This window comes from Mustela putorius, unplaced genomic scaffold, assembly GCF_011764305.1.
Source record: "Mustela putorius furo isolate JIRA1106 unplaced genomic scaffold, ASM1176430v1.1 tig00003896_pilon_pilon_pilon, whole genome shotgun sequence".
NCBI classification, from domain to species: Eukaryota; Metazoa; Chordata; class Mammalia; order Carnivora; family Mustelidae; genus Mustela; species Mustela putorius.
The window spans coordinates 9184745-9208234 of NW_025422045.1; the positions used below are offsets into that span (position 1 = coordinate 9184745).

At 41.1% G+C, this 23490-nt stretch overlaps 1 protein-coding gene across 11 annotated transcripts in view; it reads right to left on the reverse strand.

The window, feature by feature from the left end:
• The window catches only part of INTS14 (integrator complex subunit 14), a 30013-nt gene extending 13509 nt beyond the window's left edge, over positions 1–16504 (reverse strand). For 3 of the 11 annotated variants that reach the window (XR_006602793.1, XR_006602794.1, XM_045067577.1), the window contains exons 1-9: positions 16395–16503; positions 15965–16050; positions 10913–11179; positions 8809–8916; positions 4928–5083; positions 4022–4140; positions 3430–3572; positions 1209–1301; positions 596–740 (exon numbers count right to left, since the gene is read on the reverse strand). Coding sequence is in view for 9 of the 11 variants with exons in the window: in XM_045067577.1 (XP_044923512.1) it covers positions 596–740; positions 1209–1301; positions 3430–3572; positions 4022–4140; positions 4928–5083; positions 8809–8916; positions 10913–11179; positions 15965–16050; positions 16395–16503 (1226 nt within the window). In the remaining 2 variants the exon portion in view is untranslated. Of the gene's footprint in view, positions 1–595; positions 741–1208; positions 1302–3429; positions 3573–4021; positions 4141–4927; positions 5084–8808; positions 8917–10912; positions 11197–15960; positions 16057–16394 lie in introns of those variants that run through there. The other 8 variants (XM_004758663.3, XM_013059503.2, XM_045067581.1 and 5 more) reach the window with 8 other exon arrangements.
• Positions 16505–23490: the final 6986 nt, after the last annotated feature.

Below are 23490 nucleotides of genomic sequence, written 5' to 3' on the forward strand. Positions count from 1 at the left end.
CAGAATGCAAGGATAAGGACCCTGGCTCTTTCGTTTATAAGCTGTGTGACCTTGAGCAAGTTCCCTGATCTCCCTAAGCCTCAGTTTCTCATCTATACAATAGGGAAAACAATGACATCCTCTGTATAGTGTTGTGAGAGGTTACATAAAATTAATATACATAAAGTGACTGGAGGAGCGCCTGGCACATGGTAAAATTTTCAATCCATATTCTTGATATCCTTTTTCACTTAGTTCTACCTCCTCATCTTATAGCTGAGGAGCCTGTGAATATTGCTGAAGATCCCTGAGCAAGTAGCAGAACTGTTATAACTGAATCCAGATTTCCCAGATAGAAAAGAGGAAAACTATAGGATATGATATAAAAGAATGTAATATAAAAAGATATACTACAAAAGGATATAATATAAAAGCAATTTAATTAAAAGGCTCATTCTGTACTTATTCTAGGGGATAAGTACAAGTTTAGGAGGTGATGGTAGGTGGGGAAAGTATGGCAGGGGGAAGAAAAAGGTGATAAGGAAAAATCTGGGAAATATTTCACTCTGTAAATTGATTCTCCCTCATTCAACCAAAGGTAAACAAAGTTCCTTACCCTAACTGAACTATTGCCACCATTCCTTCTACTTTCAGGCTGCCATGGAGCAGGACACAGAAGTTGGGTATTTTGCCCGCAATTTGATTGGCTGAATTTTCATCTTCGTTGTCATCAGTTATGCCAGTACCCACCTCATCACCTTCTGTGAAAAGATCAGAATAAGATTAGCTGGTTGTTTCTAGCCTTGGAAGGAGGGTATTCAGTTACAAAGAAATATTGTAACAAGAAAGAGAAACTCCTTTTCTCATTTTCCTATGTCCATATAAAATTCAGTTTTCACATATTATATGAATTCCTTTTAAATGAAACATCCCAAATAGGTAAACCTATAAAAACAGAAAAACATTTAGCGGTTACCTGGGGCTGAGGGAGATGGAAAGCTAGGGGTTGACAGCTAAAGGGTTTCTTTTCTGGTGCTGAAATTAAAATCACAGAAATGGTCTTGCAGTATTATTAGGAAACATTCCATTTCAAAAATTCAAATCCAGTAACTATTCCTTTCCCCTAATTCTGCAAAATGGGCTATCCTACTATCAACTATATACATTTAAGAATAGCTTTAGATCATAAAATGCTTCATCTGTATGATCAGAATAGGAAGAGAACTCACCTTTGTTAAGTGCTATTGGTAGGACCAGATGTCTGGATAGAACCGGGGGACTTGAAATATCAGCTATATCAATAAATCCCACTATTTCCAAATCTGAAAAGAATGAATCAACACTGAATTAATGGATAGGGAAATACATTATTTTCTATGTACTAGGTTTCACAAATACAGCGTTTAGGTGAGGAATTCAGATGTGACTAGGAAGGTTATTAGACGTTTCTCTGGATGACTCACAATTTGCATTTTAAACAGCTCAAGATACATTTAATGATTTAAGTTGTAAGACAAACCAGTTAGACTTTATTTTTATGAGGCTAGGACCCCAGCCAAGGCAAAAGCTTAAACATCCAATCCCTCTGTTTAGTCAAGGATGTTAGGGTCGGCAGGGGGCGTCATAGTCAAGCACTTCCACCACTCCATCCTTGCAGGAGGAGCAAATGTCCTTGGACTGTAAAGCTACTATTAAAAACATTTCCGTGAGAAAGAAATACATTCGCTAGAAGCCCAAGGTAGCAGTCTAAATATAACAATGATTTCTTTGCTTTACAGAAGCTATTAAAGACCCAGAGTACTTGCTGGAAACCTAATAGGTAAAAAATAAGTTTTATCCCAAAATACTTTTTAAAAGTTTATTTTCTGATTACACAAATAGTAGAAAAACTTAGAAAACACTAAAAATTGTAAAGAAGAAAAATAAGGTCACTCATTATTCACCATCAAAAGAAACATCTATTAATATTTTATTGAATTGCTTTTCAGTCTTTCTTTCAGGCACAGACATACTCATATTCTCAAAATGATTTTTTTAAAAAAAGATTTATTCTTGATAGAGAGAGCGAGCGAGCGAGCAAAAGAAGAGTGAGTGGCAGGCTGCAGGGGAGAGAGAAGCAGGCTCCCCGCTAAGCAGGTAACCTGTCATGGCGCTTGATCCTAGGACTCTGGGATCATGACCGAAGCAAAAGATAGATGCTTAACTGATTGAGCCCCTCTCAAAGCAATTTTTTAAAAAATCAGGGTCATGGTGAGTACACTGTATTTCTATGTCAGGAAATTTGCTTCTCTGGAGGTTTGCTGCCATTACCTTCTTTAGCTGAATAACAAATGAGTCAGCATAAGCAGTTACGTATTTTTCCTTCGAGTAGCAAAAGGTCTGCATTTCAAAGTGGTGTAAGCTATGACAAAGATCTTGGACTAAAAGTTTATATGGACAAAAAGAGATCTATTCAAAGTTACCCATCAAAAAAGGATGGGAAGGAAGTAGAATATAGCTGGTCTGAAGGCAACAAAACATTTGGCACAGCTTAACACACTGCAGTAGTCCATGAAAGAGATGAATGTTGACTTCCAGACAGCTAGAGGCTAAAGGCACAAAAAATAAAAAGCCTCTGCATGCCCTTTACTCTCAGACTCCTTCAAATTTGCACACCCATAAGTGAAATGAATATTTACTGTGCACTTAATTCTATTATAACTGGTTGACCGGACATTTACCTGGTGAACACCTACTAAGCATCAGATGCTATGCTAGGCACTGAAGGTACAACGATGAAACCGTGATGGCTGAATGTGTACCCACCACTCAAGGAGTCCATCCACCAACTGGAGACAACTCTCCTCTCCACTCTTCCTCATGACTTCTGACTCACTCTGCCAATCTCAGCCAAGCACACCTCCAGCACAAACCAGGGAAAAGCAGTAGCATGTCTCCTTTTAGTGAAAATACGAGCAGCAGGGCTCTAGGGGTACAGTGTATCAGAGTGGAGACCTTAGAGAGACCATGACTCATCTAGAGATTCTACTCACCTAGCCAGTCAGTATGAGAGGAAATGACATGTCCAGGATCACACAAGAAGAATCACACAGCCAAATCTAGAAGCTAGCTCTTCAAAGATTATCTTAATTATGATGCTAATCAATCTTAGTATCTCTATTAAGAATTACTTCAGGGATTTCATGGCTAGTGAATCTGGTCATGATTTCCAACTCTAGTAATTTGTGGCTATAGTTACTAGGATTGGAGATCACAATGAAATACCACCAGCCTGCCACCATTTTGGCAACACCTCCTTCCATTCAAAATGTATACACTGGTGATGACAACAGCACCCTAGTGTCAGAATCTACATTTCTTTTTAACCCTTCTGGATAGAGAAGATGCGAGAAGTTATAAGGAAATAAAGATAACAAAAGAACTAAGAAGAAAGTTAAAAAAACACATCACCTGTGTTGATGACTTTAGGGATGGGATCGATTTCCTCATCTACAACAAAGGGCTCTGGTCTGGGGAAGACCTGCACATCAGCAGTGAGGTGGCCACACTTGAGAACAGCATGGAAAGGTGTATACGCCAGATCTATCAGTTTTCTAGAACATGACGATTAATTGTTATAAGAAGAGTATTTCTACGATACATATCATTTATTTCAAGTAATTTTTTCAAGATGTTAAGTTTACGTTTCCCTTCAAATCAATTCTTAAAACTATGATCTGACCATTTGTGAAATAGAACAAAATCTGACATTTTTGGTGAGGAAATTTCAATTTTGAAAAGCCCAAAAGCAAGTTAATCTTTTGAAACTGCCGAGTCATTATAAGGAAGTCAGTATCTATAGGCATTATTGATTTAGTCCCACTTAATTTAAAAGGGAATGAACTTTTAAAAATCACTACTACCAATCATTTTGTCTAAAAATTGTGCAACTTGGGGAAAATGAAATGACAATAATTAGAAAGAGTGAAACAGACATTACAGCTGAATATCAAATTATAATAATAGATTGTAAGAGGCAAAAAAGCTGTAAGCATATACTTACCCAAACATAGACTGTACATTTTTCAAGCACAGGGGGCCATCAATTGTAAAAATCTGTCCTTCGCCATTGTTTAAATCTATGAGACGTTCAAGGCAATCCAAGGAATCAGTACTCTGAAGCTACAAAGCAAAACAGATGACACTTTTAAAGTGGCACACAATGCCAAATTATTATCAGCACACCAAGGTCACACCCATCACAATAACACAGGCAATAAATAAGAGAGATTATTATTTTTTTAAACAACCTGAGGCGAAAATAACTGTAACAATTTTGATTCAAGGTTACCAAGAGGAATGCTATATAAAATGATACCAGTAGAGCTATTTTACTCAGAAGTAGTTTTACAAAGATTCTCAGAAGTGACCACAGTTGGTATTTACACAGTATCTTTTCTCCAAAGTGTTTCTAACATCTTTTCTATGAGAACTATCATTATCTACATTTCACAGATAGAAAAACTGAGGTGAACAAATGTTAAATAACTTTCCCAAATAAATGGGAAAACCAGGAAGTAGAGTTTAATAAAGCATACTTCACAGTAATGTTATTTTACCAAAAAAGTTCAAGTACATTTCTGTCCGTGTTTCTGGTGGAATGGACATAAGAATTTCTAAACACGGTAAATGTCTAATACCAAAAAGAACATTTTAACTCATGCATCTGAAGAGTCTTTGTGGGAAGCAGGATAGATAACAACTCCTGCCGGCTATGTTTCCAGAGATGGACAACACTCTGAATCTTCAAAAAGCATTTGAGACCTAGAGCCTTCCAAATTTAGTGATTAGCCTCAGCTGAAAGCAATGGAGTTCAATGTTATAGTATATACAATATAAAACTAATGGAATATATTAAAAATAAAGTCCTAAAATGTATCCAATCAAACTAAAAAGAACACAGTATTACCTCCTCCAGATTTGCCATGCACATGATGTATAACTTAGATGGGAAAGGAAAAGGTAGCGGAAACCTGTTGCTCTCGCCTCGTTGACTATGAGTAGCTAGGGAATGTCGCAGTGACCCTCTACCAATGCCAAGACAGCCATCTGTCACCAGAACAACCTGTTTGCAAGGAATGAGAGAAGGTTTGTACATGAAATAACATATTTATTTAAAGCAGTCTCATTTCTCCCTAATGGTATTTACACTGAAAAACCCACCTCTGCAGGGAGATAAGCAACAAGGTGAATAAATCTCAAAAACATTCTGTCAAGTGAAAGAGGACACACTGTGTGATTCTCTACATGAAGTTCTAGAACAGGTACAACAAAGCTAAGATAAATCAAATAGAAGCTGTGGGGTGTTGGGGGGATATAGACTAGAAAGGGGAAAGTGAAGAAACTGGTGGATAATGGAAACGTGCTAGATCTTAACTGGAGTGGTGGTTACACATAGGTGTATGCATCTGTCAAAACTCAGTAAACTACGTGTTTAACATCTATGCACTTTCCTGTATTTTATCTAATTAAACCTAAAAAATAGTATCTATTTATAAACACTTAAAATCATAACCAACTCATACTAAATTGTATTAAAACTAGAGCCTAGCACTGGACGTCAAGAATGACATGTGGTTCTATTTTACATGTGACCCTAGGAAGCATCAGCACAGAAGTCTGACATCGACACTATTTTCAAAGATGACAAACTTTATCCATGGTCAATTAAGATGACAACTGTTTTAAAAATGTATTGAGAGGGGCGCCTGAGTGGCTCAGTCAGTTAAGTCTCTGCCTTCAGCTCAGGTCACGATCCCAGGGTCCTGGGAGCGAGCCCTACATCAGGCTCTCTGGTCAGGGGGGAGCCTGCTTCTCCCTATGCCTGTGCCCTTCCTACTTGTGCTCTCTGTCAAATGAATAAATAAAATCCTAAAAAAAAAAAGTATTTATAGGGGTGCCTGGGTGGCTCAGTCGGTTAAGTGTCTGACTCTTGATTTCAGCTCAGGTCATGATCTCAGGGTTGTCAAAACGAGCCCCATGTCTGGCTCCATGCTGGACATGGAGCCTGCTATTTCTCCTTCTGCCGTTCTCCTGCTCTAAAAAAATGTATTTATAAAAGCCATTTAACCAGACATTATAAGCCTTTAAAGTACATTCTTTTTTTTTTTTTTGTCATTTTGACTATAACATACCTTTTTTTAAAAATTTTTTATTTTTTATAAACATATATTTTTATCCCCAGGAGTACATGTCTGTGAATCGCCAGGTTTACACACTTCACAGCACTCACCAAAGCACACACCCTTAACCAATTTGTAATCTGAAAAAGCCTTCAAAATATGCCAACAATGGAAAATAGTTACAAACTAAATTTCTTCCTCACTGCCTCAGTGATCCTATGTGGTGGCAGATTTTCCAAGCATTCCAGGCGAGGATTATTTTTGCTCTTCCTACCCTAGCCTTGTAACTCGATAATAATGGGCCATTAAAGCAGTATTAGGTGACCGTACCATGCGAAGTACCAAGACTGACACTCATTTCTAAAGTCAAAGAATGCTCAATGGCAGTCACCTAGAGAGATGTCATTTTCTGGGAAGACAGTCAATTGACTAGATAAGGCAGTTTCCTCTTATACGAACAACTGCTATATAATGATTTACTTCTGCCCCAACTTTTTTCAGATACTGTGTGATGAAATTTTTCATGCAATGTCAAAATGAGACAGACTACACAGATAATGAGACACAGTCCAGCTGTCTGAAACCCTGGTTAACAAATTTCCAAATTAAAACAACTCTATTTGACAGTAACTGATTATAAAAATAATCACTAATAACTTCTATCTCTAGTATGGTATTTTGGACGTGGTTCACTCTAAAACTCATCAAGCAAACCTAAGTGGATCCAGGCCTGGCCCCGGGCCCTCAGGGTATAGGACATCTCAAATTCAGATTCTTCCTTTTGTAAAGGAAGAAAAAATATTAACAGGCAGAAGGCTGTGTGTTGCACAAGACCTTCCTTGTTACAAATTTTCTGAATTTCTTCTCTAAAATGACTGAAGCAACAGCAAAGGAAACTGCTATCTACTAGCTTCCAGTTCAGAAGATACTGACAACAAAATTTCATTTATTCAATAGACAACATATTCTTATGGTATTCTGTATGCAGATTTACCAAACAATGTTTATGGAATGCCAAACATTTTTATTTCTGTAAAGAAAGTGATCAAAAGGCATTTATGGCATTAAAATGATTTCACCTTTTAGTAACAGCTCAGGGCCTTCATTACCCCATGAGCTCATACTCTGTAAAACAGGTGGTTTTGTAGTAAGAAAAAAACAAACTTAAAAGGTGGGTTTACTGAGATATAATTTACATGCAATAAAATTCATCCTTCTTAGTATATGGTTCTGGGATTTCCAACAACTATATTTGGTGAGCAACCACTTCTACAATTAAGATAAAGACCAGTCCTGGCACTTCCCATTTTCCCTTATGCTTCATTTGAGTCAATTCCCTACTGTTCCTTCACCCACAGGCAACCACAATCTTATTTTTAGTTAAAAAATAAATACCAGTAATGCCACTGACACTACTGAGGAACTGGTGTTTGACCATATAACAAAAAAATCATACACTATGGCCCACTGCCTGTTTTTGTAAATAAAGTCATTTATGTATTTATTAACTGTGGCTGCTTTCATGCTATGACAGTGGAATTGAGAAGTTGTCACAAATATCAAAAAGCTTGCTGACTCCTGTTGTAGATTACTCTAATTTTCCTTTTAGTGATTTGTTTTCTCCTTTAAAATATACTACCACTTCTCAAAGCACAAGCATATTTACTTTTGTGCTTTGTTGCAATATATTCACAGATATTGCGGTTTTTACAAACTGAAGGTCTACGGCAGCCCTGCCCTGAGCAAGTTTATCGGTGCCGTTTTACTAACAGTATTTGCTTGCTTTGTGTTTGTGTGTCACGTGGCGGTAATTTTTGCAATATTTCAAACTTTTTCATTATTACCTTTGTTACAGTGCTCTGTGACCAGTGATTAGGACTTGCTGAAAGTTCAGATGATGGCTAGCATTTTAGCAATAAAGTATTTTTTAGTTAAGGTATAGACATTATGTCTTCTAGACATAATGCTATCGTACACTTAATAGACTACAGTACAGTGTAAACAATTTTATACGTACTGGGAAACCAGAAACTTCAACTGACTCAACTTTATGCAACGTCAGCTTTATTCTGATAGTCTGAACCAAACACACAATATCTCCAAGGTATGTTTATACCTGTTTATAGCAAACTTCTAATTCTTTTTATCCTAATACTCTGTTCTCATCTGATGCTAATGTGGATCTACTGTGGATCTGAAGGGCAACAGATCATATGGCATTCATACTCATCTTTTAGACAACTCAGTTGAGATGGTCAAACATTTGCTAAATAAATATTACACCGAGATAATGAAGACTATCTTGTACTGATGTTTATAATTCTATCACTCAAAATTACAATTACCCCTTACAGTGAGTGCTCTGAAACTCAATTGTGAGCCCTTCATGTTTTATACAAACAGTACTAGTTTGCAATAAGCCAATCTGCTAGGAGAATGCTCTCCTTAAGGCATAACTGTGCTGTTTTCTGAGCATATTAGTGTTGACTTAGTGCCTTCTTTTAAAAAGATACCAATAATGTTGTATAATGCAGTTTATAGAAATTACAATGCATGCTGTGTCAGAGCCTAAAGAAAATCAAATCACCTCAGCGGTTAATGGTTTTTAACTTAGGAAAAAAGGAATGGTTTAACGGTTTAACTTAGGAAAAAAGGAATTGATCATTACCTGGCAAGGAATTGCACCACCCCATTCTTGCTGAACGATATTGCAAACACCAACTAACGCAGATTCCAAGCAGGTTTTATCATAATCATCCATATTACTTAGTGCTTCCTGATCGAATAAAAGATAAAATTGCTCATTATTTTGTACTGTTTTGTTATTAGAGAACAACATAAACTGTTCAAAGCATGAATAGTTACACAGGGTACATTGTGTTTCTGAGAGCCCCAAAGCATATTTTCTCAAAGAAAACGGTAAAACAGGCTTCCTCAACCACAAAGGACAATTAAAAGAGCTTCCCTTTATTCTATTCTCAAGTGAGAGTCAAAAGTCCACCATAGCTTTGTAAGGGATCCCTGAAGAAAGTAACTAAAATGAAGAACTTTTAAACCCGCCAAAAAAAAAAATAAGACAAAAATCATTGACTGACTATATTATAAACACCAACCTAGGCACTTCATATGCATTTAGTTATCTCAACACTCTGTAAAGTATAAATTATTAACTAATTTTTTAAAAAAGATTTTATTTATTTGACAGAGAGAATGAGAGAGCACAAGTAGGCAGAGCAGTAGAGTGAGAGAGAGAAGCAGGCTCCCCACAAGTAGGGAGCCAGATGCAGGGCTCGATCCCAGGACAATGGGATCATGACCTAAGCCGAAGGCAGTTGCTTAAGCAACTGAGCCACCCAGGTGCCCCTACTGACCTATTTTTAAAATGAGGAAACAAAGGTACAGAATGATGGGGTAACTTTCCCAGGCTGCATGCCTCGATGTGCCAGAGTCTAGATTTAAGCCCCATCAGTAGAACTCCAGGGCACCTGGCTTTCTCGACTACTCAGAACTCAGATAGCAACTCTCTAAATTTCAAAACTGCTGAACATCCAAAATCCTTAGTTTACTATTCATTTACAAGAAATCCAGTGCAATTTTTAAAGAGCTTTTGAGTACCATTAAAAAGAAACAACTGAGAAAATAAATGATTTAACAAAATCTTATTACTTTTTATTTAAAAAAAAAAATCAAACTACACTGATCCTGGATCTCTAACCTGCCCAACAAGTATTAAACTGTTTTAATTCCATACTTATTGGCCATTATGAGGTACTGCTGGAAATAATAACTTAGAGATGTTGTCAGAAAGCAAATTCTCTGGCGTATCCCAGACAACACCTTATGAACTATCAACTGAGGTTTAAAAATTATAATTTCTTGGCATCTGTAAATCAAAGGGTATTTTTTAGAGAGGAAATATTTTGAATTACTCTAGAATAAAGGTTTTTATAAGGAAGGGCTATTTTTCATCTCAAGTTTTATAGGAAAGTAGAAAATAATGTGTTGAATTTAAAGTACCCTGAATCTTAGAGAATGGGGAACTACATCCTGTTATGCTCTCCTTTCCACAGAAAATTCCAGAAAACTCAGGGTAGAAAATAAGGCAACAACTCAGAGCTCAAACTCCTAGCTCTACCAAAGGCATAAGGCCTTTATTACTGGTTATGAATCTTTGTTTCACAGCTATATGCAGATATTATGCCCATAGATTGATGGTCATAATAAGTGTTTGTTTTTTTTTTTAAGAGATTTTATTTATTCATTTGACAGACAGAGATCACAAGCAGGCAGAGAGAGAGGGCAGGGAAGCAAGCTCCCTGCTGAGTAGAGAGCCCGATGCGGGGCTCCATCCCAGGATCCTGAGACCATGACCTGAGCCGAAGGCAGAGGCTTAACCCACTGAGCCACCCAGGTGCCCCAGTGAATCTTTGTTTTATAGCCATATTCAGATATCATATCCATACACTTAACATTAAGTAAGTCCAAGTTATATTGGGCACTGGGACGGCACAGTCAGTTCAGCACCTGACTCTTGGTTTTCACTCAGGTCTTAATCTCAGGGTCCTGAGATCATTGTGCTCAGTGCTCAGCATGGAATCTGCTTTGAGGTTCTCTCTCCCTCTGCTCCTCCCCCTCCTCCAATAAATGGATAAATCTTAAAAAAAAAAAAAAAAAAAAGTCCAAGTTATAAATATTTGGTGCAATATGATAACACTATTTTCCTTCCTAAAAATCTGGGCCCTGTACATATAATAACTCATTATTTTTTATACCTGAAGTGTGTTGTAATCTCTTGTGAAGGGAACCATCAGCTCCCAAAGTGAGGAAAAAACCACCAGAGCTGTAAACTCAAGCTTGTAATTTGTGGCCATGTGCTCGAACAGCATCGTCAAACCATGGGCTGCTAGGTGCTTACGTTGATATTCTTCAGACCCCTCGATCGACACAGGTCGGGTCATGGAAAGGGATACGTCCATTACTACCACTGTTGGCATGATGAAAATGATCCCAGTGTTCCCGGTCAGAGTGCAAACAAACAGCTATGAACAGAGAAATGCTGTAGAAAATAAGTATGATTAGGTCTTACATGTTACAGAGAGAAAAAAGGTTTTTTCCCCCCACCCTAATTTTAACCAAACTTTGCAGAAATGAGTGAAAGCAAACCTCATTTAAGTTGAGGTAAAGGCAAAACTGCAGAGACTTCAGAGGGAGGAAAGCAACTTAATTCACTGTGTGAACTCCTAGAATCACCCACTAAATGGCCATAACTCAAGGACCACATGCTTTTTTTTTTTTTTTCCAAGATTTTCTTTATTTATTTGAGAGAGAGAGAGAGAAAGCACAAGCGGGCAGAGAGCACAAGCAAAGGAAGAGGAAGAAGCGGACTCCCCTGCTGAGCAGAGAACTCCATGTGGGCTCGATCCCAGGACCCTGGAGCCTGGACTGGAGGCTAAGGCAGCCACTTAACCGACTGAACCACCCCGGTGCCCCAAGGACCACATATTTCTATTAAAAAATATATTAAATTCAGGTAGCCCTTGACTTTCATAATTTCAAAGTTTATACAACTGAATATAACAAATATTCCTACATTGCTTCCCCAACACTTAATTTATGAAGGAACATTTCTAATTGTCACACGGTGGTGCTTTTTGACAAGCAACCCTTTTTTGGGGGCACCATCACTTTCTTAATCAATACAGCAGTAATTGAATATTTATCTTGTTGCTTGATGCCATTTTTATTAATAAAATGAATGTAAAATGTAAAAATTAAAGGGCTAGTAGAGTCATAATCCAAATTTGATAAAGCTGGAAATCATTAAGCATGACAAAAGCAGTAAACTACTACTAGCTCAGTAATACTGTATGTAAATTGGGAAACAATGCTTCATTGTGAGGGAAAAGAACAAAATGAAAGAGTATGTAGACCAGCTGACATTATCTCTGGAAATCGCGTATAAAAGTCAGTATGCAGAGGGCTGCCTGGGTGGCTCAGTTGTAGTTGTTAAGCATCTGACTCTTGGTTTTGGCTTAGGTCATGATCTCAAGATCCTGGAATTGAGCCCGGCATCAGGCTCCATGCTTGGCAGTGCTTGAGATCTTCCTTTCTGTTTTTCCTTCTTCCTCTGCCCCTCCCCCAGCTCAGGCTCTCTCTAAATAAATAAATAAAGAAGTAAATAAATAAAATCTTAAAAAAAAAAAAAGTCAATATGCAGAAGAAATGGAGAAAACAGACTCCTTTAAAATTACGGATGGAGGGGCGCCTGGGTGGCTCAGTGGGTTAAAGCCTCTGCCTTCGGCTCAGGTCATGATCCCAGGGTCATGGGATCGAGCCCCGCATCGGGCTCTCTGCTCAGCGGGTAGCCTGCTTCCTCATCTCTCTCTTCCTGCTTCTCTGCCTACTTGTGATCTCTGTCTGTCAAATAAATAAATAAAATCTTTAAAAAAAAAAAATAAAATAAAATTACGGATGGAGTATTAGCATGAAGAAAAGAGTTCTGTTCTCGAAAATAAACAAGAAAGTTCAAATATACAGACCTGCTCATGGGGATACAACTTGCTGCTACTCTGCTGATAAGCAACTATAGTATATTGACATAATGAACTCTTATATAGCTATAAATAAAAGACATGTATTTAAATATGAGAAATATTTATATAAAATGCCAGAAAGCAGGTCATAGGATTGTACGTATATTCTAATTGCACCTTCATAAAAGTCACTGCATATATACAATTAGGGAAGACCCTGGATGGACAAAATTGTTCAGAAATTAAATGCTCACTAATTTTTTTTTTGAACTTTTTTTTAAATTTAAAGATTTAATTTATTTATTTGACAGACATAGTTAGAGAGGGAACACAAGCAGGGGGAGTGGGAGAGGAAGAAGCAGGCTTCCAGACAAGCAGGGAGCCTGATGTGGGGCTCGATCCCAGTACCCTGGGATCATGACCTGAGCTGAAGGCAGACACTTAACAACTAAGCCACCCAGAGGCCCCTCTTTTTTGGAACTTACTTCAAAAACACTTTACACTGGCCAAACTGCTTGTTACAGTGAAGTATCCAACTACAAACGTATTATAAAATTCCACTTGTAAATAGGCTGTCAGGAACTCAGAACATAATGGTTCATGTAAGCAAGGTTATAAACCGGGGTCAGGGACTCAAGGAAAGTATGAAAAGCCTTTTTACCACATAGCGGCCTGAGACACATTTCAAATACAGTAGTGCCTCATGTATCTAACGTCAATAAAGATCAAATGAGGGATATAAATTACTTCCCCAGACTCTTTAAAATTCCAAAATGTTTAGCCATTTTGGTAGACAAAATTAAAATATGTATCCCTGTTTTCTGCCTCATTAAACACTGTGCAAAACACAACCTACTCTATGATGACTTGGCACCACCACTCTAAACACCAATACTGCCTAGCACCCTGCTGTTCTCAGGTTTGGTGTTTTGTTTTTGTTTTTGTTTTTTTCACCCCCACACCAGCACTGTGTGCTGCAGAACACTGTTCTGGAGAGATGCTCCAAGAAAAATGAGTTCAGGCATTAATAAAGACACTGAAAAGTTCTAGAGCAAAAAATCCAGTTTGAACTTGCTAACCCTGTTTCCCATTTAACCCTTTTCTACACAATTACCATGAAGGTCCCATAAAACAGGGATTACACAGAATATACACAGAAACAATGCCTTGTATTCAAGGGGTCCAGGCTGTTGTGCTCTGTTTTGGTGCCTTTTTATGATTAATTTTTAGTCCATCAGCTTACATTCTATCTAACTCAGTAATTCCCTAATTTGCTTCTTCTAGGCTACTATGGGCTAGAAAGCCAGGTAATCAAGCTTGTTAAAACTGTGCCCAAAGGGCACCTGGGTGGCTCAGTGGGTTAAGCCGCTGCCTTCGGCTCAGGTCATGATCTCAGGGTCCTGGGATCGAGTCCCGCATCGGGCTCTCTGCTCCGCAGGGAGCCTGCTTCCTCCTCTCTCTCTCTGCCTGCCTCTCTGCCTACTTGCGATCTCTCTCTGTCAAATAAATAAATAAAATCTTTAAAAAAAAAAAAAAAAAACTGTGCCCAAAGTCAAACTCAACAGGTCTCAGAGCCTGTGGGTTTCCTTTAGTGTAAAATGTATGGGCTTAAGTGTATCAACTTGGTACTACTTCATCTTCTCAGTTTATTTTCTTTCTGGGTCTTACTAGTGTTGTTCAAGAAGTGAAGCCCTGTATAATATTGGTACAATTATACTATATTAGCCCATAAGGTCACTGAGGGCAGGGACTGGATCAGATGGTGCCCACCAACATCTCCTCAGAACCTATCACAGTAACTGGCACAGGGTATGTGCTTGACAAATATTTGATAATAAGTAATAAACTACCCCTAGGCACCACACAGAACATTCTTTGGCAAAACACAGGATGAATGTTAATTCGGGAAACCAGAAACACATTTCCTTCTCTCCTCCTCATTCAAGCAAATACTAGTGATTCCTGTGTCTCTGCCCACATATAGAGCTTATCCAGCTCACATGGTAGTCCCATTTCCATGTAGACCCCTATTCATCATTGAAAGCTGGAAAGGGACACCTGGGTGGTGCAGTTGGTTAAGCCTCAGACTCTTGGTTTTGGCTCAGTTTATGATATGGGGTCATGAGATCAAGCCCCACATTGGGCTCCACATTCAACAGAGAGTCTGTTTAAGACTCTCTCTTCCTCTCCCTCTGCCCATTGTCCCCCATGTACATGCCTGCGCACATGTGCATGCTCTCAAATAAACAAATGTTCAGGGGGGAGGAACAAGATAGGGGGGCGTACCTGTGTGGCTCAATTGGTTGGGCAGGGGACTATTGATTTTGCCTCAGGTCTTGATCTCAGGGTTGTGAGATTGAGCCCTGCAGGAGGCTCTATACTGTGCGTGAAGCCACTTTACCATTCCCAGCAGTTTCACTGAGTGGGATTCCATTCAAGTTTCTAGGGGCCCACCCATTCCTGTTAGGGTCCTTACCAACCCTTAGGTTTCTGGCAGCCTGAGTTCCCTTGCCCTGATGAGTGCTTCCTGAGTTCTCTCCCTCTTGCTCTGCCCCTTACCACTGTACTTACTGGCTCTCTCTCCCTCGCTCTTATTTAAAAAAAAAAAAAAAAAGTTGGGGATATCATGGGAAGTACTTCCTCAACTCTTCAAGGAGACTGGGAAAGCATATAAACAGATTTAGATCAGGTATAAAAAAGCATTTCTGGCCCCTGAAATGCGCTGTAACACGGGAAAGGGTGCCCATAGCCAGCAGTCTTGCCTTCTCTGCAAACACCTCTAGAGCTGGCTTTTTCTCCCTGATGTATTGGCGTCCATCCACATTCTTAACAGTGGAAAATCAAGGGAAACCATTACTTAAGTTGTAAGCACAGAATTAAAGGAGGGACTTGCATGTTCTTGAAGGATGATTCACTCCAGCACTCTAGGCCGGATTAAAAAAAAAAAAAAAAAAATCCATGCCCACCACAGTCCAGCAACTTTTTGAGAACGAGAAGTATTTCTCACTTGGGTTAATTCTCCCCCTTTCCCAGAAGTACTATTTAAAGTAGCTTACATGTAACGCTAAGACAACTACAAGCCATCTTTCTCAACAGTCTATGCCTGAGAACAGACCCCAGCCACCTGACGGCCTTAATGCCAAATCACCTAAACACGTTTACAACTTCCCTGCAGCTGGCAACTGACTGCAAAAGAATGGATTCTCAGCTGTTTCGCTCTCCGAGCGTGATTCCACTCGAATTTTTCGGGTTTCTAGGAGTCCGGGCATTCATGTTAGCGTCCTTACCTACCCTCAGGTTTCTGCCAGCCTGACTTCCCTTGCCCTGAGGAGCGCCTCCCGGGTTCTCGGATACAACTTCATCTCGGAACCGCCAGCCTGGGAATACAGCATTTGAATCGCAGTCGGGGAGTGATTTTTTTTTTTTTTAACCTCAAAATCAGTCCAAACCCCCGACTGAGATCTGTAAGTCTTATGGGCAGGGGGAACGAAAAGGGCCTGAGCAAGTGGCCCGAATCGCGGTGTTCACGCGGGGCCCGCGACCCCGAGCTACCGGGTGAGGCGAGACCGGGAGCAGGGCCCGGAACTGGCGCCGCACAGACCGCGCGGGGCGGCGGGAAGGCCGGGGGCCGGCTCCGCGTCGTTCCCGACCCCTGACCCCTTCTCCTGCAGCTCCACAAGCAACGAAGTACAGCCCGAGGCCCTCGGGCTCCCCGACTCACCCCGCGCCCATCGCCGGCATAGTCCGTCCGCGTAAACTTTCCGCCCGCGCACCGCAGCCGGAACGAAGAAGCCGCGGGACAAAAAGGAAGCCGGCGCCAGTCTGCGCATGAGGCTGGGGCGGGGCTTTAAGGCCTGAGCGGCAGGGCTCTGGCGCGGCGCCGCCGCTAGGGGGCGCGCCCTCCTCGGCGTCCCTCCACAGCGCTGGGACCTCTCTCCCCAATATCCCCAACCTTGGGGAGCCCGGGCCCTGTCTCCCTTTCCTTCTCTTCCTCCCTCCTTCTCCCTTCTCGGGCTCTTCTCTCTTTCCTTCTGGCCCTCTGCCCACTTCTCTGAAGAGATACCTCTCCAGGCCCTTCACACTCCAGCCTCCTCACTCACCTGGGCTTGTTGGTGCACCTGCCTCACACTTGCACCTCTTTGCCCACACTCTTGAGCCCCCTCACTCACGTCCTCTGAACCAGGTGACTGAATCTTCTCCAAACTCTTCTTTAACTATACGCCCTGCTGAGGAGGGCTCCTGCTAAGTATACCATATATTTTTCTTAGCTGACCCCAGCCAATGGACAAGTTAAGACTTTCCCTCTGGGTCTCAGCACGAGGCTCACTTTCTTTCCCCCAACCGCCCCCCGCCCTTCTCTGAGGGAAGGTTCACTGCTTCTCCCGACAGTGTGAGGTGTCTGGCTGAGGGATCTGCACTCAGACTTCCCCGTGAGGCCCCATGGGCCCTCCCTGCCTCACCTCTGGCCACCCGGTGCCCCGTAGCAGCCCCAGCCCGGTTCCGGTCTTTGAGGGGGCAAGAAGTAACTTTCTAACCACGTAGGGAGCCAGGAAATGTCAGGGAGAAGCAGGCCTGGGTAATTGTGGTTCAAAGAATCCTGTTGTACCACACAGATTACAAGTGAGAACAGAAAAAGACCTCTGCCTCTTTTTCCTTTAGTTGGTGGGATGGGGTGAGGTCCTCCTGGGGGTGAGGCAAGGAGGGAGGATGCTTTGAACTGAACATCCCAATCTGTCTGACTGTTCACAGCTTGTTCTGTGGGAGAGTGAAGGTTCCAGTTGTTTGTTGTTCTTTCCCCGACTCCTCCTGATGTCCAAGGTGGCCAAAGGAGAGAGTTAGTCCCTGAGACTTTCTCTGCCAGCATCAGGGCCTGGGGAGCTGCAGATTGTCCTTTTTGCTTCAGAACTCCTTTCCCCAACTTGGTTAACCTCGCTGTCTCAAAACCTTATTATGCTTGAACATAATGGGATCTAGGTAAGTAAGGCTGCATCCTGATTACTTGGTCACAGTTTCTAACTCTTTCCCTCCTGGGAGGTATGTGGCCAAGAATGTGTACAGGACACGGGACTTGTCTAGTTACCCCTAAAGTGGTGAGGACTCAGCCAGAGGGTCGCAGTTCTCCTGGTAGTTCCAGCTTAGCTCCATGGACTTACTTTCCTCAGTTATTTTGTTTTCTTACTTTATTTCTTTTAAGATTTTATTTATTTATTAGAGAGAGACAGCACGAGAGGGGAAATGGTCAGAGGGAGGAGCAAACTCCCCATGGAGCTGGGAGCCCAATGTGGGACTTGACCCCAGGACTCCGGGATCACCACCTGAGCCGAAGGCAGTTGCCCAACAAACTGAGCCACCAGGAGCCCTCCCTTCCCCAGTTCTGAAGCTTAAGTTTATTAGTTTGCTGATGGGTGATCAGATTTTGGTAACCTTGTTCTGAACATAGGCTTTCAGGAGATTACGGAAGCAAAAGAGCGATATATTAAAATGGAACAGTAAAATGTAACTGCCAAGGGTACTGCGTCACTTAAGGCAACTGTTAAGTCTTTTGTTTTTATTTGTAAAGTCTTAGAATCCCATGAAAAATCGGAAGGTTTTTCAGTGAATATATAATCAGAGAACACTAGCACAAAGAGTTAGAAGTTCTTCAGGAGCTGTTTTTCACTCAAGGCATAGATGGCTAATGAATTTCTTTTTCTCACTCCAGAGACCTTCATTTGCATGTTTCCACACACACATTAGAGAGAATCAATAAATAACTTCCTTTGCATAATCTATCATTATTTATTTATTTATTTTTGCTTTGAAACAGTGGACCACATCAACAGAGGCTTTTGAAAGGCAGGGTGGTTTGGTCTCTGGTCTGGCAAAAGCAAAGGTTAGTGACAGAAATTCTAGGCCACTCATAGGTGCTAGGTACTGGGGCTCGAGGGGCATTCGGATAGCCACCCTTGTATCATTCAGCGTATTTTCACTGCTCTAAAAATTCTCTGTGTTCTGCCCTTTTATCCCCACCCCCCACCGACTCCCAGTGACTATTAATCTTTTTATTGTGTCCATAGTTTTGCTTTTCCCTGAATGTATGTAGCCTTTCCAGATTGGTTTCTTTTGCTTAGTAATTCCCACTGAAGTTTTTGTCATGTTTGTTTATGGCTTAATGGCTTAATGGCTCATTTCTTTTTAGTGCTGAATAATAAATATTCCACTGTCTGGAGGTACCACCATTTGCTGAAGGACATATTGGTTCCTTCCAAGTTTTGACAATTATGAATAAGGCTGCTATAAACACTATTGTGACGGTTTTGTGTGGATATAGGTATTCAATTCATTTGAATAAATACCAAGGAAAGAGACTGCTGGGTCATATGGCGAGAGCTTTTTAGTTTTGTGAGAAACTAGACTTTTGTGAAAAAGTTGTCTTTTGAAGTGACTGTACCATTTTGCGTTCCCAGCAGCAATAAATGAGAGTTCCTGCTGCTCCCCAGCGGCACTGGTGTTGTCAGTGTTCTCGATTTTGGCTCTTTTAATAGGTGGGTAGAGGCTTCTTACTGTTGCTTTATTTTTATTTATTTTTTAAAAAGATTTTATTTATTTATTTGACAGAGAGAGAGAGATCACAAGCAGGCAGAGATGCAGGCAGAGAGAGAACGAAGCAGGCTCCCTGCCCAGCAGAGAGCCCAAAGTGGGGCTCGATCCCAGGACCCTGAGATCATGACCTGAGCCGAAGGCAGAGGCTGTAACCCACTGAACCACCCAGGCGCCCCCTCACTGTTGTTTTAATTTGCAATTCCCTAATGACATAAGATGTTGAACATATTTTCATGTGCTTACTTTCCATCCATGTATCTTCTTTGGTGAAGGGTCTGTTCTGTTCAGGTCTTTTGCACTTTTAAAAATCAGGTTGTTTCTTTTTTTTACTGTTGCATTTTAAGTGTTGTTTGTGTATTTTGGATAACATTCATTTATCGGTTATGTATCTTGCAAGTATTTTCTCCCAGTCTGTGGAGTTTGTCTTTGCATTCTCATAACAGTGAGAGACTTAAAAAAATTAAAACAAAAACCCAATAATTATAATACCATTATCAAATAAAAAATAATTAAAAATGAGTCCTTAATATCATCAAATACCAGTTCTCAAATACCCAGGTATCTCAAAATATCATAAATTTTACTTAAAAAAATTTTTTTTTAATTTTTAAACTAAAAAATTAAAAAAAATTTTTTAAAGATTTTATTTCTTTATTTGACAGAGAAAGATCACAAGTTGGCAGAGAAGGCAGTCAGAGAGAGAGAGAAGCAGGCTCCCCCCTGAGCAAAGAGCCCAATATGGGGCTCGATCTCAGGACCCTGAGATCATGATCCGAGCTGAAGGCAGTGGCTTAACACATTGAGCCACCAAGGTGCCCCTAAACTAAAAAATTTTTTAAAAACTTATTCTTTTTTTTTTTTTTTTTCAGAGAAAGAGAGAGAGAATGTGAGCATGAGTGAGGAGGGGGCAGAAAAGAGGGAGAGGATCTCAAGCAGACTCTATGTGGAATGTGGAGCCCGCTGTGGGGCTTGATCCCTGAGATCTTGACCCTAGCTGAAACCAAGATTTGGACACTTAACTCCCTGAGCCACCCAGGTGCCCCTAAATTTTATTTTTTTTACTTTGGTTGTTTGAGTCAGGAACCAAGTAAGATCCAGACATGCAGTCTCTGAAGTCTCTTGTCATCTGTAGGTTCTCCCTCCATGTCTTTTTTCCCTTGTGTGCCTTTCATGAAGAAACTGTGATCTCCCCTCTTTTAATTGCTCTCAATCCTCCTCAATCTTTCCACAACATTTGAGAAAACCACAAAACTTCTCTCTATGCTAAAATAATAGAAAAACTCACTGAACAGAGATTTTACACAATACCAGTTCATCTCCACTCTAAATAGGGTGAGGCTTACCCACCACTGGTTCCCAAGGGTCTGGTATGTAACATTGGGTATGCATTTGTGTAAAGAAGATAAGAAGGAAGTAAGAGACTATTTGAAAACAACAACAACAAAAAACTCAAAGCAGGAAAGAGAGATAATTTGATATTACATTTGTCTAAGAAAGTAGAATGGAACTTCTTTATTTAGGACAACCTCTTCTTTGAAAAGCATTACAAACTAAACTTTTATTTATTTATTTGATAGACAGATCACAAGTAGGCAGAGAGGCAGACAGAGAGAGAGAGGAGGAAGCAGACTCCCTGCTGCGCAGACAGCCCGATGCGGGACTCGATCCCAGGACCCTGAGATCATGACCCGAGCTGAAGGCAGAGGCTTTAACCCGCTGAGCCACCCAGGCGCCCCTACAAACTAAATTTTTAAAGGTGCCTCATGATCTGGGCCTGCATCTTTCTTCCCAGGCTTACCCCTCACCCTCTTAAAACTTTGGTAGCATCTTCCAGTGAAAAGGCAGATAAAGCAAACAAAACTAGTTTCCTTCCTTCCTTCCATTCTTTCATTTTTTAAAATTATTTTAGAGAGAGCACATTTGTAGGGGAAGGAGCAGAGGGAGAGACAGAATCTCAGGCAGACTTCCTGCTGAGTGCGGAGCTGCACTCAGCTTGATCTCAAAATCTTGAGATCATGACCTGCTCCAAAATCAAGAGTCTGTAGGTTGGAAGGAGGCTCCTTCCAAACTGGATGTGTGTGTGGTGGGGACTAGGGGGTTAGAAGAGGGGAAGGGAGGGGAATGGGAGAATCACAACTCCTCATCTTTCTTTCGACTCTTTTATTTCCCCACACCACAAACTGCCTTTAAGTCTCCCCCTCCCCAAAGGGCTCTATTCAAAGCTAGAGTGCTTGGGAGCATGCGTGTGTGTATGTGTGTGTGTGTGTGTGTGTGTGTTTATAAACAATGCAGTGGCCTAAATAAGGATTTGGTAAGTGGAAGTGGGACTCCACCCTTTATCCTCCCCAACCCTTCCCTCCAAGAGAGGCCCACACTTGAAGCCTGGGCCAAAGACCAAGCCTGAGTTGGAAGTAGAGGGCTGGAGAGGATGAACACTTTCCCCTTTGGAATGGAAGTGAGACCTGGGACGAGGTTGACACTAAAGTCAGTATTAGAAGAATAGGAGTCTGCAAGGTGTATAAAAACCTTGGTGGTTTCTCCTTTATATCTTGTTTTTATTATTACTAGTATATCAGTGTATCTTGGGCATCATCTTCATTGTTTTGAACTGCTATATAATTGATTATTGGAAAGTTAGGACACCATTTATGTACAAGTTTTCCATTGATGTTTATTTTTTTTAGTTCAAGGCAGAACTTAAATGCACGACCCTGAGATCAAAACCTGAGCTGAGATCAAGAGTTGGAGGCTTTTACCCACTGAGCCACCCAAGTGCCTGTCCATTGAAATTTCGATAGATTTCAATTTTTGCTCTTACAAGCAATGTCGGAATAGGCCTTGTAGATGTGGCAAGGGCTTTTCCTCTGACATGGGGGGAAAGCCCTGGAAAGTGGAGTAGAGGAGGGACATGACCTGACTTCCAGTTTAACAAGGTCTCTTTTGCTACTGTATCAGATTGATAACTCACAGTATTATCATCAGCACTGGATATTACATTTTTTAGCCTTTGTCAACTGATAAGGAAAAAAAATCTCACTGTTGCTTCAGTTGGTATTCCTTTGTAAAATCAGACTGATGAGGCAAGTTTTACTTAGAGGGGAGTTGTTCATTTTACTGGTGCTGTGGGGATTTCTGTGTGGCCACATTGAAGCCTCTGAGGGTTGGAGAGGATGACCTCTGAGAGTAATGAGGGCTGTGTCTAGACAGAGAAAGAATGACCCATCAGTAGTCATTCCACTGTTTGACCTCTCCTGTAGGCCCCAGGCTCCTCCGGGTGGGTACCTGACTAAGAAGGCCAAACCCTGACTCTGACCCTGCAGCTCCCTGCCTCAGGTATGGCTCTAGCCACTGGCTTAGAGGGATGAAGTGTTGTGGGATGTGTGGGGGCTTACTTGGCTTATTCCCACCAGTGACAGCAGTGTAGCCACACCCTATAGGGGTGCCTGGGTGGCTCAGTTGGTCGAGCATCCAACTCTTGATTTTGGCTCAGGTCATGATCTCAGGGGCGTGAGATCTAAGGCCTTGGACTCCACCCGCAGTGGGGAGTCTGCTTCTGTCCCTCTGCCCCTTGCCCCACTGGTGCTGTCTCTCTAAAATAAATAAATGGGTAAATAAATAAATCTTTAAAAAAAGTATCCCATAGGGGCGCCTGGGTGGCTCAGTGGTTTGGGCTGCTGCCTTCGGCTCGGGTCATGATCTCAGGGTCCTGGGATCGAGCCCCGCATCGGGCTCTCTGCTCCGTAGGAAGCCTGCTTCCCTCTTTATCTCTCTCTCTCTCTGCCTGCCTCTCTGCCTACTTGTGATCTCTGTCTGTCAAATAAATAAATAAAATCTTAAAAAAAAAATGTATCCCATAAACAATATAATATGAACAATGAAAACAATACCAGCAAAAGGTCTTGGGCTGTGACAGTTCCATGCCTGACAGATCTAAGTACTTTCCTACAGGCTCATACTGTACCTCTTCCATCTTCCCAACCAGAAGCTCTGCTTTTCTGGTTGTATAAATGAGGGGCCAGACTCCGAGAGACCTTAGGAGACTTGCTCCTGGTTGGACTTGTTACTTTATTAGATGTTGCAAAGTAGTACCTGTAGGTCTAATTCAGCTCATTTTGTCTACCTTTTAATGTTTTTAAATGGTTTTAACAGTGGAATGACTACTGATGGGTCATTCTTTCTCTGTCTAGACACAGCCCTCATTACTCTCTGCTGACTTTGAGTAGAGCTAATTTAAT